Source organism: Triturus cristatus, chromosome 6 (genome assembly GCF_964204655.1).
Source record: "Triturus cristatus chromosome 6, aTriCri1.1, whole genome shotgun sequence".
NCBI lineage: Eukaryota > Metazoa > Chordata > Amphibia > Caudata > Salamandridae > Triturus > Triturus cristatus.
In genome coordinates this window covers 808,300,467-808,318,446 of record NC_140589.1, presented here as the reverse complement: position 1 = coordinate 808,318,446, position 17,980 = coordinate 808,300,467, and the positions used below count along the sequence as shown (strand labels likewise).

Sequence of the window (17,980 nt, the reverse complement as noted above, 5' to 3'; positions counted from 1 at the left end):
AATACATTGATAGATAATATTTATCTATTCATGTATTGATACTTGTATATAGCATAAATCTATTTAGGATGCAACAGCTTATGTACAAGAGAATTATATTACGATGGGGTGGGGTATTCTAGCAGTATTTCTCTTCAGCTGAAGCCACTAGTCATGAGGTGCTAGGTCGCCAACAGTGACACAACAAATACTAACGTATGTTCTTCCTCCTGGACGTATGCTAGTCTCAAAGGGAGAGAAGAGCACAAAAAGTCTTGCGTAATTCAACAATAAAATCAGAAATGAAACTAAACTGTAAGAAACAATATAATGGCATTTGGTAATCTCATCAGCGTTTTTCGTATGGACACTGTAACAGACAACTCCTCTCACCAGCACCAAAGGTATTTGTCAGCCCACACTAGTGGACACAGAACAGAGATCGGACTTCCAGAAGTTATGGAAAAATGTCACAACTACTACTAAGCAAAGACAGAATGGTACGATTCCAGATACAAAATGCAATTTGTCTCATGGGATTTTCTTTTGCTATTGGGTTAGAAAAGAGTTTTGGTAATAATGGACCACTGCAGCTTTTCATTACACCAGGGGCATGACCAGTCTGCAGTGTATTTCTGAATATGCAAGGAGAAAAAGGGTGTAACATGAGGTATGAAACAAGGCTTCCTTCCAATGTCTGTGCAGTACGTAAGCCCCAAATTAAAGCCATAAAAGACAATCATTCACAAAGCTAAAGGTCTGTGTTTTGTGTTGTAGGGTGGAGCGTACTAGCTAGCTGTGGATGAGATCATTGAATGTGTTAGTTAGAAAGCTGGTGGGTAAGTGGGTGGATACATCAGTGGGTGTAGATGGATAGGTGAGAGGGTTAGCAGGTTGCTAGAATCACATTGCAATACCAGTTTCTAGACTGCTCCAGAAATAAATAATGAAGCTCCTCTTGCAGTAGTAGCATTGATGACCCCACAGGGCATTGATTACCCCACTGGGTCTTCAATGCTAATTGGTGACCCCCAGGTCCTGTGCCAGCTATCCACACCAGTAAAGCAGGTCTCCTGACTGTCAGCTGATTGTTCGTCTTCCCCGTCTGCTCACAGCCTCCTGTTTGCCCAGTAATTGTCTGTGTGACACATCTACGCCGCTCCCCAGCGCCTGTGTGCAGTCAGCCAAACTTGTGCCCATTGCCTGCAACTGTGTAGCAGCTTTAATTGTAATTGTTTATTTTGTTGGTGTCATTTTGTCCTTGTCCCTCTTGTCTTTCCCACGCAGTTTCCTACCTCCCGCAATTTCCCTCTGCCCGCCTCCTCCTTCTTGCCAACCAGCGCCCCGCTCCTTCCCCCAGCACCTACTTCATGGTCTCCACTTTCTACTCAGACCACCACAGCCATCATGTCGTCCCCCCACTCCAGGGGTACCCACCCACCCCTGCTCCTATCATCTTTTCAAACTCTGAACCAACCCAATCAGCACGGAGCTCACCAGCTCCCTCAACACCTCCATCTCCACAGCAATCTTCCTGGAAAGATGGAAACACGCAGAGGTCAGAACCCTCTTACAGAAACCCTCTGCCGACCCTAGCAACCTCCAAAACTACAGACCGATCTCCCTGCTCCACTACCCAGCTAAAGCCCTCGAGAAAACCATCAAACAAAAGCTCACCGAATACCTGGAACACAACCACCTCCGTGATGCCTCACAATCAGGATTCTGTGCCAACCACAGCACTGAGATTGCGCTGATCGCTGCCACAGATAAAATCAGAACTCTCCTCAACCATGGAGAAACTTTAACCCTTAACCTCCTCGACCTCTCTACTGAGTTCAACATGGTTTACCACCAAACCCTTATCAACAGACTCTACAACATCAGCATGCAGCAAAACGCCCTCAAGTGGATCACATTTCATTACAGGATGCACATAGAGAATACAACTGCCTCCCTTTTCCTCCACACCCAAAGACATGATATGCGGCGTACCACAAGGTTCATCATCTACATGACCACCCCTTGCAAACTACGTCAGATCCAGAGGACTCAACATAATCACCTACGCAGATGAAGCAACTAATCCTCTCAATCAACGAGGACCCCTCCAAAGCCAAAACCAACTTCTGCAATGCCATGACCAAAGTAGCCAAATGGATGAGACAACTGCCTCAAACTCAGCTATATCTTCAGTAAGAACACCTCCGTTTGGGACCACAGCTGGTGGCCAGCAAAACTTGGACCTACACCCACACCGACCAACTATGTATGCAACCTCAACATCATCCTAGACAGCCATCTGACCATGAAACAAGTCAACACACTGGCCTCCTCCTGCCCTACACCCTTTGCATGCTCTGTAGAATCTTCAGATAGATCCCAATCAACACCAACTGCCTCGATTACGGCAATGCTCTCTAAGCCCGAATCTCCACCCAGCTCCTCAGAAGACTCCAGACCACAAAGAACCCTGCAGCCTGACTCATCCTGGACCTCCTCAAACAGACCCACATCAGTCCTCACCTTAGAAATTTCCACTGGCACCACATCCAGAAACGATGCCAGTTCAAGATCCTCACACATGCCTGCAAAGCTCTTCACAACCAAGGAGCATCCTACATCAACCACCGCCTGAACTTCAATCTGCCCTAAAGACACCTGTGCTCAGCCTCTCGCCCTTGTTATGTTATGTTGTAACAATTTATATAGCGCACTAATACACCCCCCCCCCCAAGTTCTTCCTTTGAACCCTGGAGGTGGGCATCAGGAAAGCATTGGCCGAGCGTAGCGGTCTACTTGAAGAATACCAGCTAAAAGCATCCCAGAGAAATTGTGGACACACATATTCAACGCAGCCGCAGCGGGCCGTTCCTTCTCCTACATCGTTGCCAAGACCTGGAACGGCTTGCCCCTCCACATCCGAATAGCACTGTCCCTTCAGAAAGAAACTCAAGACCTGGATTTTCGACGGAGACTTGGCACCCTCTGCGCCCAGATACCCTTAGGATTGACAGTATTGCACTTTAAAATTCTGATTGATTGATTTACACAACTGTCCAGCTTGCTCAATGCTCCAATCTAAGAACACAGGATTCACTCTCAAACACACATACCTAACACAGGCAGACAACCACAAGCAGACACATCACACATATAGCTTTCTGCTTTCAGGGAGGCATCCATTCAGGCAGGCACAGACTGGCAACCAGACAATCACAGCTCCTTATTCAAACAGCCAAAGACCAACATCAAGAAAGGCACATAACAGGCAAAAAGCAAGGAGTCTGACAAAGCTACACGGTACACAACTTCAAATCCAGGCAGGCGCTCACATATACAGAAAAGCTCAGTTACACACTAAAACAGACAATAAGTATATACACACACACACACAAATCACTTGAGAATCACAAATACAGATAAGCACTTAAGCAGGTAGAACCATACACCGTACCCACACATTTACAATTAAGCAAGCACCAGCAAATATAAAGTCATCTCTCTCCTCATGGGTGGCACGGACAGAGAAGGCAAATCCTTCATGCTGCAGGCAGAAGATTGATTCATGAGGTAAAAATGTAGCACCAGCTCAGTCAACAACGAAAGGTAGCGCAGTTATTCCAAGGAAGGGCTGACTCTGGCTCATGGAGATATATTGCTGCATCCAGACAAAGCCAAGGCATGTTTGCCCAGCCTGCATTTCTTTTTTTTTTGTTAAAAGGTTTTTAGTTATTTTAAACAACAAAGAAAAATAGACAAAAATGAGCTACAGTGTCAAACAAAACGTGTCATAGCAGTGGGAGCCACTGTAGAAGGCCAAAAATCAGCAGTGAACATTCGATAGTAAATCCCACAGCATAAAACACATTATCCATAGAGCCCAAAAGGGAAGGTTGACAATGGGGTTGCATCATACTGTGATAGTTCCACCTCGTCCTCACTATTCTTCAGCATGGCAATCGTCTCTCTCCAGTCGCTAAAATCGTACATGACCGATCCATCTGTTCTAACCCTAGTCATGCACACCTTTTCTGCAACTAGTCATTCTCTCAGATCTCTTTTTGACAGATCAAGAGATTGTCCAAAGCACTCTAACCATTAAACTGCTATGCGTCTCTTAACAAGGCTATGACGTGTGGCCACAAATTTAAACCAAAACTTTTTTTTTTAGCTGCGGATGTAAACCATGAACACACTGTGTCAGGGAGATAGTTGGCAGAGTATCTGCAGTGGTCTGTAAATTTGTCACCACAACCATATTCACTCACAGCTGGTCAAAACCAAATCACATAAGAAATCATCCACCTTGAGCCAACATTTCGGACAGCCATCAATCAGAAACTGGTGCATTTTACATAGAACCACAGGGTCTGGTAGGCTCTAAGCCGGAATTTAAACTGGAAATCAGAACTTTTTGTTGTACTTCAGCATTTTATTATAGCCAAGCATTTAACTCCACTTAGTATTTATTAGTTAGCCTCTGATGTTCCTTTCCCACTAAGTCTGAACCAATGTGTTCAGGCCCTACAGAGGGCGCAACAGAGCAGTCCACTCCATTTTAAAGTACCCACATTGGAGAATGATGCTCTGCAGTAACAAGCTAGCAGTCACAGAAGGCTGGCCAACTAAAATGTATCTTGCCTAAGTGAACAAGTCAATGAAATAGCCAAGTCCCACGCTGTCACACATTAATGCAGTCAGCACAACTTATTTAAATGCTCTCTCCTCAATGAGAAATGGATAGAGAATACACTTATGGCAGCTGAGGCAAGAACGTTGTGACAGTTCATACTCCCTTTGATCTTTGCCGAGCAGCTAAAGCAATTGACAAAACATTTCTCCCCAAAGTCCTGCTTTCCATTGGAGGCCCCATTGAGAAGTGGGAGGTGTGTGTACAAGTGTGTAAGTGGGACTTTTTACAACAGCATTATTTGTCAATGCTCATAGGTTAAACATTAAGGAAACTGTTTAGTTAGCACCAATGGAAAATACTGCAACATTAAAATGGCCTATAGAATGCATTCCTTAGAAAAGGAAAACAAAATTACAAAGAAAACTGCATGCCACAGAAGTGTGTGTTATTTTTGTCCGCACTCTTGACAAGTCCGAGTTTCTAAAATACTTGAGAGGTTGTTGCAACAGAAAAAAAAAAAATCATGTCCGCTTAATGCTCGCCAAAAGAATACAGGGAACTGGGGAACACGCAGAAGAGACTGTTCTGGCTACACAGAGAGACATGCATGGCTGATAACATGAGTGCATGGAGTTCATATTTGTAACACCACTGACAAGCAGTAACAAAACACACGCATGGTAACATCCAGTGCAAAAACGTTAGGAGTAGGAGAAAACTAGATACAGTAAGGATACCGTTACTAACCCAGGCCTTTCACTATTTTCAATAATACATTTGTTGAGTAAATACACATTCTAGATACCGAAATAACAATAACAGCAATGCTGTGCAACAAGAGTAATTCAAACTTTGGAAGTGGCATAAAATAAATGACTAAAAATTAATGTAAAATGATTGTAAAAATGTAAGAGCAATGTAAAAGTAAAACTTTATTCAGCAACACTCCATAAACAATGCTTGTTATCGTTCCCTATCACAGTAAACAAGATTTAGTCCTAAGACTCTGAGCTCCTATATAGCAAAACCCAAAAGGGCCCACCTGGAAGGAGAAATAAGCTATAGTTTCATTACCAAAGTGATAAGTGGTCTAAACTGTTACATTGATGAACAAGGCCCACAGACATCTAGGATTATTTGAGAGTAATTCTACTCATTTTCCCGAAAATCTTGGAATTATGCCAGGAACAAGGAATGTAGTAAGTTATTTTGCTGCATGGAAAGACTTACTCAGTACGCAGTAGAGCCCAAAAAATGTATTTATTTCAGTAAAATATGCTGTGGGATAGGTAGTTGCTAAGCTTTTATTTGAAGGGGTCACAGAAGAAGTGGTTGAAACTAACAGGATATCGTCATTACCGTTTGCTGCTTCTCATTATCATAATAAAATTGGTTCTTAACTTATATGGAACTGGAGTTAAAAAAGGAATGGGCCATTTTAAAATTGTAATGCACAATGTTTTAAGTCCCTTTTTATTAAATATTTAAAGTGATGTTACTGTTGCCACCAATAATATTGTGCAAGCAAATACTAGGCAATATAAAAAAGAAAATATATTCAGTGTTTCTACCTACAAGGTACTGATTCCACTTCATAAATGGTTTGACAATCTGTTGAACACGCCAGAAAAACTATTATTTGTCTACACTTTCACATGCAATTTACACAATATTTGTTATATCTCAGGCAGCTTATTTTCAACATTCAATACAAATGGGAACAACCTTTACCACACATGCCTTTCAATGCATGCATTTACGATGCATGGCAGTTATAGGTAAGATACAAAAACACTCTGAATCTGCTCACCCCAAATGTCTGTTTTTCTAGCAAAATTTTTCACCATAGGATTAGCACAGTGCAATCCACGCCAAACTAGAAAGTGACTAAGTCTTTTGCCATTTTTGCATCAAAGTCTTTAAGCATAGGATTAGCTAGTGCCATCCACTTCGAACTGAACTGATTACATCTCAAATGATATCATTGATGACATCACTTATGACATCATCCAAGCTTTGTTTCCCCGTATATTGTTGTATAAATTACTACAGCATTAGAGGTCTGACAGAAAGTACAAAATAGCTCAGGAGAAGATCAGGCATTATTACTACCAACATAGAAGTAACTCCCTTAGGGGTTGAAACCATGCATTATGTACAACATTGACCCTGTAGCATACACTTTACAGGTAGCATAGTTCACATTAACAATAAACCACAGATATATGGGAAGCCATCATTGAGTACACAGTTCAATCTGTATACAACTGTTCACAGAAAGCCACAATAGTGAATGCCAATTCCAAAAGAAATGGCCTACTACAGACTGCTTTTATCTCTACGAAACGCCTGACACACACCGAACCTACATTAAGAAATGAAGTTGACATCAGTAGAAAACTCAGTACTGTAGGCGGTGTTTACTCTATAGAGTTCATTCCATACCACACTGCTTACAAACACAAACTCTCATGATAAATACACCACAGAGTATTCAAAAGAATCTACCAATAAAAAGAGTACATTCTATGCAACAGTTGTCAAAAAAGTCACTATTTGTTAAAAAATAACCAAGATCTGAAGGTGCTAAAGCTCATACTATCTGCACCCTTCATACTGCGGTGGAAACTGTACAGATAGCCCCAGTTCTGAAGCAAAACAAGCATGCATACATAGGTTAGTAACTGTTAAACACACTTTTCTATGTTAAATATAAATTACCATACTGACATGATTCTCTCTAATAACACAAGGTTACTTACAAAAGTTATTATCTACTACGCAGAATCTTTCTCCTGTTGGAAACTTTTTCAGCTGAACCAAAACGTTGTGTGGAGCATAATGAATACAACTCAACTGTAACTTACACCCATTAGCTGAAAATATGCTGTACAAAATTAGGTTGAGAATGACCATGGTAGTTACCTGCCACTACGTAAGCAATAAAACAAACTAACACACTCGTTGGATGATGGCATAGAACATGTAATGAGTGATGTAATATATGCGGTTATATATATATCTCTCGAGTCTGACAACACTGTGTCGGTGCTCTTCAGCAAGTGTCGGACCATGCTTATGCTGCAACGTTTACTGGGCCCCAATACTAACACGGGACGGAATTTCAAGGATACAATTTCCTCTCTTGGTCCTTTGATGGACCTTGGTGGGTGCCGAGAGAAGTTGAATATAAGGAGCCCTATCAGTCATCAAATGAGGGCCAGTAACTGGACAACTGAATTACAACGTTGTTGTCAAGCTCATGTTGATTACTCACAAGACAATACTATAAAGGTATAGGATTATCACTGCAAGCCCAAATCTCCCGAAGAAATGTAGGCGAGCTAAAAATCATATATACCAAGAGTTCGGCTAAAGCTATACAGAATAAGAACATTAGTATTTGATGCTTTGAGATCTCTCTATTATGATCTCCCCTAGTCATTGGTAAACCCAAATTGAAAATGCGCTCTCACTTATACAAGGATAAATCATGACAGCTGAGTCAAAATAGTAAATGTAGTTTAGTTAATCAAATAATAGAAAGATAAGTGCATCAATAGATCGTGTAAAGTGATAAGAAAAAAAATAAAACGATCTAATAAGTACCAAAAGCTCAAAAGTTCAGAAAAGGGATAATTGTGCCAGTTCGAGTTATCCCCAAAGATAGAGACCGCAATCGCCTATATCACATGGGTCAGTTTGGGAAAGAAACCAGAGGAGTTCGCATCAGGCAAGTTAATTTGCCTTCTGCAAAACCTCCGGTAGCAGTTAGTAATCAGCAGGCGATACAGAACAGCAAATTGCCCATCACCATCAACATAATAATGAGAGAGAGAGAGCTCAGTTAGGTCAGAAAATATTATATTCCTAGTGTTTACAGAGGTTACACCTCCTGGAATCACCTCATCTGGTCAGACCATCCAGTCCATTGATCAGTTCATATAGAGTGCATGTCAGGCGACATAAAGAAGACACAAAATGCAGAGGAATAGGTGGGACAAATACTTAGTCCTTAAGCCATCCTGTATGTGAAACATTAAAACAATGCTCCTTTATCTATAGCATAGGAGAAAGTTCAAGAGGACAGTTTCCCAGGCAGATGTCATGAAATGGTAACATAATTGTAGCAAGATCTCTCGTTCAATTCATGTGAACTCAGTAAGGCGAAACACTGTTGCACATAATTTGTTATATTGGGGACATTTTTCACAGTCAGTGAGCTGTCATGTTTTAATATAACTTCTGATGTACGTAGGAACATTTAGTAGGATTCCAAATAATACGCTTCAATATAAGGTGCTTATAACTTTTTGTATGTACCAACATGTAAATACATTACAAATCACACAATTCTAATATAGTTTTGGACAAAACAGATTGTTATAGAGGTGAAGTACATTCTATACAAGTTTCACGGAAGCATCATCAAATAGTAATGTGTAGCACCTACTTTTCATTTGTCATTTTGGATGTACACGGTTTCACGCACACAAAAGGTAGATTTTAGTAAAATTTACATCCATAATCAGTATTAATCATACTATTTGATCATCTTATTGGTTATTCTTTCATATGAATAATGTTCAGAAACGATTAAAGGTAAACTTTAGAACGCGAGAGTTCATCATTTGCATGTTTTCTAACATGTTAATAAAATATAGTTCTTTTTCTTTAGTAAATCGCACCCTATGTTACACGTATGATATAATCTAAACTGCTGTTTTTCTGCTTGCTTTTACGGTGCAGTAACTAAAATTCTTAGTTTGTCATTTCTACAATGTGTATTTGACGCACTTTATTAATTTTTCGCTCAAAAAGTGTCATGTTCGGTTTCTCTTATCATTAATGGTAAACATAATTTTCCTCTCCAGCACTTTACTTATTTAATTCCAAGTTCCTCTCTTCTCTGAAAAGAACACCAACACCCCAGACAGCAGGATTTCCTGGAACATCGTTTATTTGTCCATACAGTGACACGTTTCAGCCAAACCTGCCGTCGTCCCCTCAAAAATGTGTAGAAACAAAATTCCAAACAAAGGAAAGACTCCACATTATCTCACAACAAGTATGCCCTGTCAAATCATGTGATACCTTTACGATCGATCCAATATAAAATAGATTAAAAAATAAACACATGATAGCAAATCTACATTTAAATATTATTAGTTTCTTTAAAAATAAAGTCTCATATCCATTGCAGATCACCTCTCCTCAAATGATTCTATAGCAGACATGTTAAAAACAGTATACATCGACCAAGGTAGCGAACTCAATTCAAACTTTAAATTCATATTGATCCCCTACTTTTACATTCCCAATATGTTGATAATAAATTCAAACCTCATTTCCAAAATAGATTCATAATGACAATAATTAAGTGAGACAATTATGGGCCATTGTAGGATGAAACATCTCTAATTCATTTTTCCTCCTATAGATTAATTTGTGACATATCTGGGACAAGAGGCATTGCCATAAAAAGAGGGCTCCAAATATTGCTTGCTACATAGCCACATATATTTTATACTTCACTTTGAAAGTGTCTCCATATTGGGGGGGGGGGGGATATGTTGTAGCTGGCTACGTGAGAGGATACCCCATTTTCAATTCTTCCTAATGTTGAATGTCAATCTTTTAGCCTGGGATATGAACCAACAATTCCTTGTCCTCCAGACACTTCCATAACATCTCTAAATGTTATGGAAATGTCTGGGTTGTAACACATAGTTTGCCTGCACTAGGAGGGTCAAATAAGAGAGAAATGTTTTAGTAGAATGGATAATTCAGACCATAAACTGGGTCACAGGAAAAGAGAAAAAAACAATATACTTTGTGACACACCTTGCATCATGTAATAATAAACGCTCCAGTAAAATTAAAAGAAAGTATTTAAAGAATATTCTTGCTCTAGACCTGAATATGAACAGGTAAATATTTTCTTAGTGAAATTGCAGTGACAGACAGTGATCAGTTGAAAGTAACATTTCCTTTCCATGGAGAACATGTAAAGCAACAGAAGACTAGGTGAAGGAAACAATGTTATTTTTTTAAATGATGATTCACATAAAAATACATAGCAAAAGAGTGTATCATACATTTACCAAGGATTGCAACACATAACCTTAAGAAAACACAGTAGCAAAACAAGAATACAAAAAGAAGGTCTCTAAATCAACTACAGAACCTAAACGGTTGAGGAAATGAACAGCAACTTACAGAAGTGGTTTGATATCTTCAGGATCATTATCATCTACTTCTATCAACCAGCCATATCCTCTCTGTCTAAGAAATGTAATTGCTGTGGATTCTTTGGTAAATTCTCCCTCAAGATTAAGTTTAATATCCGGGGATGCAATGGTGCCACTCAAATCTGTAAATAAAAAGAATCAGGTATTAAAGACAAATCCACAATAGAAGAAAAAAATAAAAAGGTGGGGGCATGTTATGTTATAGTTTTTGTAAAGCGCATGGCTGCCCCAGCACAGGGGCGTCCCAGTGCTGATCTCAAACAGACAGAGGAGCGGGGAGGGTAGCAGAATAGAGAAACAGATTACTTCGGAAAAAGATATGTATTTATAGCCTTATGGAATGACACATAATTTTGGATGCTTCTGATGTTCGCAAGGAGGGCATTCTAGAGTTTAGGAGCAAGAACACGAAAAGAGCACCCTCCTGCCCTGGCTCTCTTAACCCGAGGAACAGACACCAGGTGCTGATCAGAAGAGCACAGCTGGCTGGTGGGTGTGTAGGGCGTGAGAAGATCGGCTAAAGTATTGAGGAATTGGGTGTTCAGGATTCTATGGGAGAGTCAGAGGGCTTTGACGTGGATTTGTTTCTCCAGGGGAAGCCAGTGTAATCTCCTGATGAATTTTGAAATAGAGCAGGTTCTCGGCAGGCCGAAGAGCATCCGGACGACACAGTTTTGTGCCCCTTGTAGGCGATGTATCTCTGCTCTATTGTCCCCTAGGTACAAAGAGCTTGCGTAGTCCAGACTACATAGTACAGTGGCCTGGATAATAACCTGACGGGTGTTAGCAATGAAAAAACCCAGCAGAGGTTTAAGACCGTTTAGGAGCCCTGTTTGAGCCTGGAAGGTCAAAGTAGAGTCAACCCATATGCTCAGGTTTTTAACCGTCTGTTTGGGGGCAGGCGGGAGGCACCAATGAGTACACTAAGGATTACATTGTTTTGGGAATGAAATTTGAGAGGACACCAATTTGAATTTCAGTTTGATGTCCCAGTACTGAAAGGATCAGTCCAGAGAAAACTAGGACTATTGCCTTGAGTCTTTACGGCCTTTTACTGTAGATAGGAAACTCATCCACACTTTGCTTTAACTTATCCAGGCCGAGTGCCAGCATCATGCGACTATCATTTCACATAAGCTGTAAAATTGTAAAGGGTATAACATTTTTCACAAATTCTTATGCATTCTCTGCTTACATTTGGTGTGGTGCATTTCAATAACCTCTCATATCCTTATCCAGCTGCTTCAACATATTAGACTTGAGTTCTGTCACTAGAAACATCAATAACAGGGCATGTGGCAGATCATTTTCAACTTTTACTGCACACCTACTCAATTTCAAACCCAATTATTGAATCCTCTCAACTATGCAGTCATTCACTTGCTCTTGGGAGTACTTAAGCGAAAAGGAATGAGAAAAAGCAGCGCAGGAAGGCAGATGGATAAGACAGAACAACACGGAGCAGTAGCGGGGAGAGAAGCACAAAGACAGCTGAAAATATATTCACTCTTGTGGAGTGTTAAGCAGCATATGAAGGAGAACAGCACAGGGGACTGAGGTGAAGGCCACATGTGGGTAAACAACATGGAATACTGAGGTGGCAGAGAGTTTGGCAGGGAGAGAAGCATATGTGAGTGAGCTTTCAATATGAAGGAGTCACCTATACAGAGTGCAGGCACTTGGCGGGATGGAGAACAACAAAAGGAAATGCTTGCCATGGCCAAATTTACTTTCCGCCATTTGCTTGTTTACAGTTGCCCAAGGAGCAGATTTGTGGGCCTTCAGAAGTGTCATACTAAGTAAACATTCTGCCTCAGATGCCCGTTGAATGAGTGCAGCAGAAGGCCCTTACCCTAGTGCCAGCCCTTGTAGTCTTTCAGTCCTAACCTAGCAAAAATATCTCTATTGCTGTGCTTTTACAGACAACCTAGGAGGGGTTGGGAAGAAAACAGTGTGGAGGGGTACTTGAGGGGTGAATCATCACATGAGAGGGCGGGAGAGAGAAAAAACATGCACACTCTTGGAATGTTCAACAAAAAAAGAAAAAAGTAGTTCCTTAACTGTGAGAGTTGGAAGGGTACAAGTCAGACAATCAAAAGGATCATAAAGTGATTATGCTACAGGGGAGCGGCAAGCACAAAAAGAGGAAGGCAAGCCATTGAAAACGAAGAAGCAAAAGAGTAACAATAAAGCCAACCAAAGGTAAGCACCGGGTAGACTGTAAGCTCACTATAAGGCTCACAATTGGTCTTTCGGCCATCAGACTAAGCTTGACCCAAAAATGATCATTCACAATTCGAACTGGTGATAGGAACATAAAATCTCAACCCAGGCCTCCTTGAGAGTCTGCATTAGTGCAAAGGAAAGAGGGAAACAATTAGTACTTGTGAGAAACAAGAGCTGAGAAAGGGAAGGATGTGAACAAGAGAAGGTAGTGTAAGGGAGTTTAAGAGTGTGAGAAGGGGAAGTAAGTGAGAGTTGCCAGGGACAGGAGGATTTGAAAGAGGAAATGGAATGTGTGCATGTGTTTGCGATAGAAGCATTTAATTGAGAGGCGTGTGATTCAGATTGAAAATGGGATTTTAGGAGGAGTGTACTGACAGAAAAGAGGGTTTTTGAGAGAAGTGTGTAAGACTTTTAGATTAGAAAATATGTGAAAGTAAGAAGAGTAAGACATACAATAGTGAGATGACTGTCAAGGCGAATAGTCTGTGCTGAGAATGAGGGAAGTAAGAAAGGATACACAGAGCAGAGGATTGGGAAAATTATGGGTGTGTGATGGGAAAGTGTGAAAAGAGAGGACAGTATGTGAGATAGAGAAAGGGAGGTGGAGGGTTGAGAAGAGAAAGTGTGAAACTCATTTAAGAAATATAAGCGGGATGAATGATGAGAAAACATGTTCATGAGAGTAGCTGTGGGAAGTCAGAACGGTGAGACAAGACAGCAGGGACAATTTTGGTGGAAGACAATACTAGGTGGATGCCTGGACTGCCAAGAGCAGGGGTGTCCAGTATTAGCAGCAAATGTGTCACTATTGCTAGAATAGGCGGTACTGAAAAATGTATATTGAACTAGGGATGGCAAAAATCCTTATGCAGACCCTAACTGGTGGAGACTGGGAAAGATGTGATAGAGAAAGATAAGAAAGAGAAGGTGGTATATGAGAGCTGGAGAAAATGATAGTATGAAAGTTTGAAGAGTGTGAGTGTAACATATTAAATTGTGATAGAAGAGGATGAAATAGAAAGAGGTGTGAATGATAAGCGGGAGGGTCCGGGGAAAGGTTAGGACAAATGAAGCTGGAACAAGAGACAATGAAAAGAGACATATCTAAGTCAAAGAGGTGCACATCCAAGAGAAGGCTAGAAAGAGAATAAAGTGACAGTAGCAAGATTATAGGATATGACATTGTCATTGACAGCAGAGACAGAGGGTCTCTGACAGCTGATTGACTTTCAGGATGTTGAGAAAACAGCCATCACTCTCATATGCATTCACATACACATTCTTCTCAGTGAGTTAAGCACCCGCTGAAGAGTTTGATCTGTAACCTTTATGTCACTCATGCTCCAACTGTGACTTTTCCGAGAGCGATAAAAGCATATATTATTATGTTGCAATGCTAAATCTGGTCTGCTAGGAATGGAAGAATGCACTTGCTGCAATCTGTGAGAGAAGGAAGCTTACTTTGCTACTGACATGATGTACCGGTTCTTTGAGAAAGCAAAGCTGTTGAGGCTGCATCCCAGTCCAATAACGATGGATTGTATACTTCAGTGTGACCCTATAAGTGCGACAGGTATTTCCAGACATGGGTCCCGTGCACATTGTGCCCCTGGAGCCATGCTATAACCGACTGATGAGCCTTAATATGGGTGAAACAGGTCTTGGGTTGCTTGTGTTCCGGTTCAGGGAGGACATGGCCTTCAAGTTCAGGCTGGACTGTTCCTATTAAGGTAGGGATCAAGAATTAGTTGCTTATGGCTGGGTCCAAACTGAGGTGGCATGGTGTGCAAAATAATGATCAACTGGGATGCGGCTCGAGTAATTACTAGTGGCGGAAATTAATTCAAGCATTCCATCCGTTGTTTTTTTTTTTTTAAATATACTTCAGTGTTTTAGGCACATGGTTTAGAATCAGGGGCTGAAGTTGTGACTCGTTCACCTAACAGCTTTTGGACAATGATCAAATTGGTATCTAGTCAAGCCTCATTTACTTCAGCTCACACTAGGATGATAGTGAAAATGGCCTTATGTTAAGAGTAGTTATAAATATAGGAAGTCGATCATTTTATTTATTTAAAGTAAAGTACGTTTGCTAGAGCATCTTAGTTCGGAGAGTCTTAAAAGCGTATATTCAGTGTTTTCTGTTACAGGCTGGGACCTCCTTGCACCATCAATACATTTCACTATTCCCCAGTGTATCTTAAAGTACTCAAATCAGGGACCCTCTTGAAACACGGACAGACATCTGGTGTGATTGCATTAATAAACAAAGCTTTCCTACCAGAACAATGCATTTACCACAGTTTTACTTGTGTGTATTGCTCATTTTATATAGTTACCTGTAAATGAAATGCCTAGAATATAATTACAGTGCATTTTGTTATTTTAGCCACATCTCTGACCTCCCTTCCCACGCTCCCCGAGTCCTCCCCCGTCGTACTCACCATTGCAGTTAGTATACCCTTTAGATTCTACCGCTGATCTCAACCCCCTGCTTGTTTACTTAAGAGACGTGGAAAAGGTACCATTCGCACCAGTTATTTCCATACGCTAGTACACCTTGTGATTAGCAAGCAAGTATTGTTGTACAGACCTACTGCATTGTGTACATATATAATTGAATAGAGTAAAAGGTGACATAAAAGTTGATAGGGCTTTGCGGTCAGACAGAAAGCCTTTACTGGTTTCCACAAAGAAGCAATTCTAACTAGTACCTGCGTTCCAATCACTTACAGTCACCCGAGGACAGATCGGACACCGCTGTACTCTAACGAACCTAGCCCCACACCAGTTGTGTGTTTGGGAAACGAAAGTCCAGGCCGCATTACCCCCGTTACGTTCATAAATCGGTTAACATGAGTCTTATAAGCAAGACTGCGCGATAAATGGTAAATAAAACAAACAGTACAAAGGAAAACTTTAAAACAGGCAAAAGGCCGGAGGCGCTACTTCTCGCACAACTGCCTGGTTGGAAATGGATCCCTGGTGGTAGGTACTGAGCTCTCATCACCTGCTGCCTCTGCTGATGACACGAAGGTGAAGTCCCCGTTGTGAGGTGGGTATGCAGGGGGCTGCATGATGTCCTCGGGCTCCACTGCCCCTCTCTACAGCTGGGGGCACGTCTGCCTCACTGGCCCTGCCTCTGCGTCTCCCAGTGACGTGCGCACAGGGGCGGGTCTCTATTGCTCTGTTTTCCGCCTGCGTTCTCGTGTCCACGTAGCGACAACATATTTGGCTTCCTAGTAGCATATAGAGGTATTTTGGATGATGAGAGAGTTGGCATATGTATTATAGCCTATTGATCTTTAGTTACAATGTGATAGATACTTTGCTCATACACTATCCCTGCATTGATCAATGTGAAGCGAAAAGAAAAAAAAGCACCTTTCCTCACTCATTGGCTTTTTTTATACTGACTTATTCTTTACTACGTACTTAAGCCGTTCCGATGTGCGACTGTATGCACCTCTTAAAGGTGGTCGCGCTCATCCACTACATTATTCGCGTTGCCCGTTTTCTATTTCACTGGCGAGGAGTGTCACTCACTTTATTCATGGTTATGTACGACTTCAATTTCAGCCTGCTTCTTGTTTGAAACAAAGTTTATTTTTAATAACTCGGACCTTTACGAAAGTGACTTCGTCAGCGAGACATCACTCGTCTGTTCGCCACAATATAAACAAAAACATGAACGAATCTAAATTGGTTTATAGTAGACTGATTCAAGGTGCCAGCTTGGCATGAGGCTGTATATACATTACTAGAGACTGAGCTTTTAAACTGTCCAACATTATATAGAAATGTAACTCGCACAATTAGAAATATAATCGCACATAGCTAAGAAAATCCGTTTTCTCACATTTCCAATACATTCAAATTGACATACTCTGAACGTCTCAATTAACATTAAATAGTTCACTCCTGTAAAGCTTTATGGTGTAACGAATGACTAAAACGCGTTCTTACAAGCATTTACAAAAATAGGTTATTTAAAACAAAAATGTTGTGTCGCTTCCGGGATTATGCCACTAAGAAATTTCACGAATTATATGCGCGCGCTAGTTGTTACGTGACATTCTGTAGCTCAAGCCTGTTCCTATTAGTTCATTCTATTTCAGAACTGATGTCCTTCGTTTATGTCTACATACATCTGGCTCTTTCAAAACACTCACACAAGTGCACCGGGTGAATGGGGCTGCTGATTTTGGAAAAGGGCTTTCAGTCTTCTGCAAGAGGCGGGGTTTGGCTCCTGTTGTGGAGGCGTGGTTTCATTCCACCGGGAGAGAGGATTCCCAATCCTGTCTTCTGTTGTTCGGCAGGTGTTCCTTGGTGGCCGTCTGAATCTCTTCTGCATCATGTCTCCCACCATCCATGGGGTGCATCACGGCTGTGGCCGACCTGGTAATGATCACTACCTTCTTTGCTCGAACGTGTGTATGTGTGAATCATCTTGGTTGTGCATTTCTCTCAATCTCACTGTCCCTACCCCCACACGTGGACCGCAGCTGCTATTTGCAATCACTTGGCCGAGAGGTTGACGTATGTGCCCGAAGCTTTAACTCTTTCAGAGTAATGCTGAACAAAGTATGAGGGATCTCTTTGGTTACCTGTAAACAATTATGTATGGATGAACGCCTTATATAGTTATGTAATTTAATTTCTGGACCAGAATAATACTAAGACAATAATACGCAGCGGTCAGTTGTAACGTATACTTCTTATATTTAAATAAGACATTTCTGCTATGAACATTGCCCATCACTAGTACTGTATAGAGAATAAAACAGACCACCAAATGAAAAGTTATGGAATAACTGAATAGATGTCACGCACTTCTGGACAATCCAGAAGTCTTTAATATAGTCCACCAGCGCTGGTCCCAAGTATC

At 41.1% G+C, this 17,980-nt stretch overlaps 2 protein-coding genes across 2 annotated transcripts in view; one reads left to right on the top strand and one right to left on the bottom strand.

Moving 5' to 3' along the window:
- The window catches only part of YIPF4 (Yip1 domain family member 4), a 77,372-nt gene extending 61,079 nt beyond the window's left edge, over nt 1-16,293 (bottom strand). The window contains exons 1-2 of the mRNA XM_085611391.1: nt 16,103-16,293; nt 10,835-10,988 (exon numbers count right to left, since the gene is read on the bottom strand). Of these exons, the coding sequence (XP_085467517.1) occupies nt 10,835-10,988; nt 16,103-16,169 (221 nt within the window). The 5' untranslated portion in view covers nt 16,170-16,293. The remainder of the gene's footprint in view (nt 1-10,834; nt 10,989-16,102) is intronic.
- A 931-nt stretch (nt 16,294-17,224) lies between these two features.
- Nucleotides 17,225-17,980, top strand: part of MTR (5-methyltetrahydrofolate-homocysteine methyltransferase) — a 456,618-nt gene continuing 455,862 nt past the window's right edge. The window contains exon 1 of the mRNA XM_085611389.1: nt 17,225-17,493. Within this exon, the coding sequence (XP_085467515.1) occupies nt 17,448-17,493 (46 nt within the window). The 5' untranslated portion in view covers nt 17,225-17,447. The remainder of the gene's footprint in view (nt 17,494-17,980) is intronic.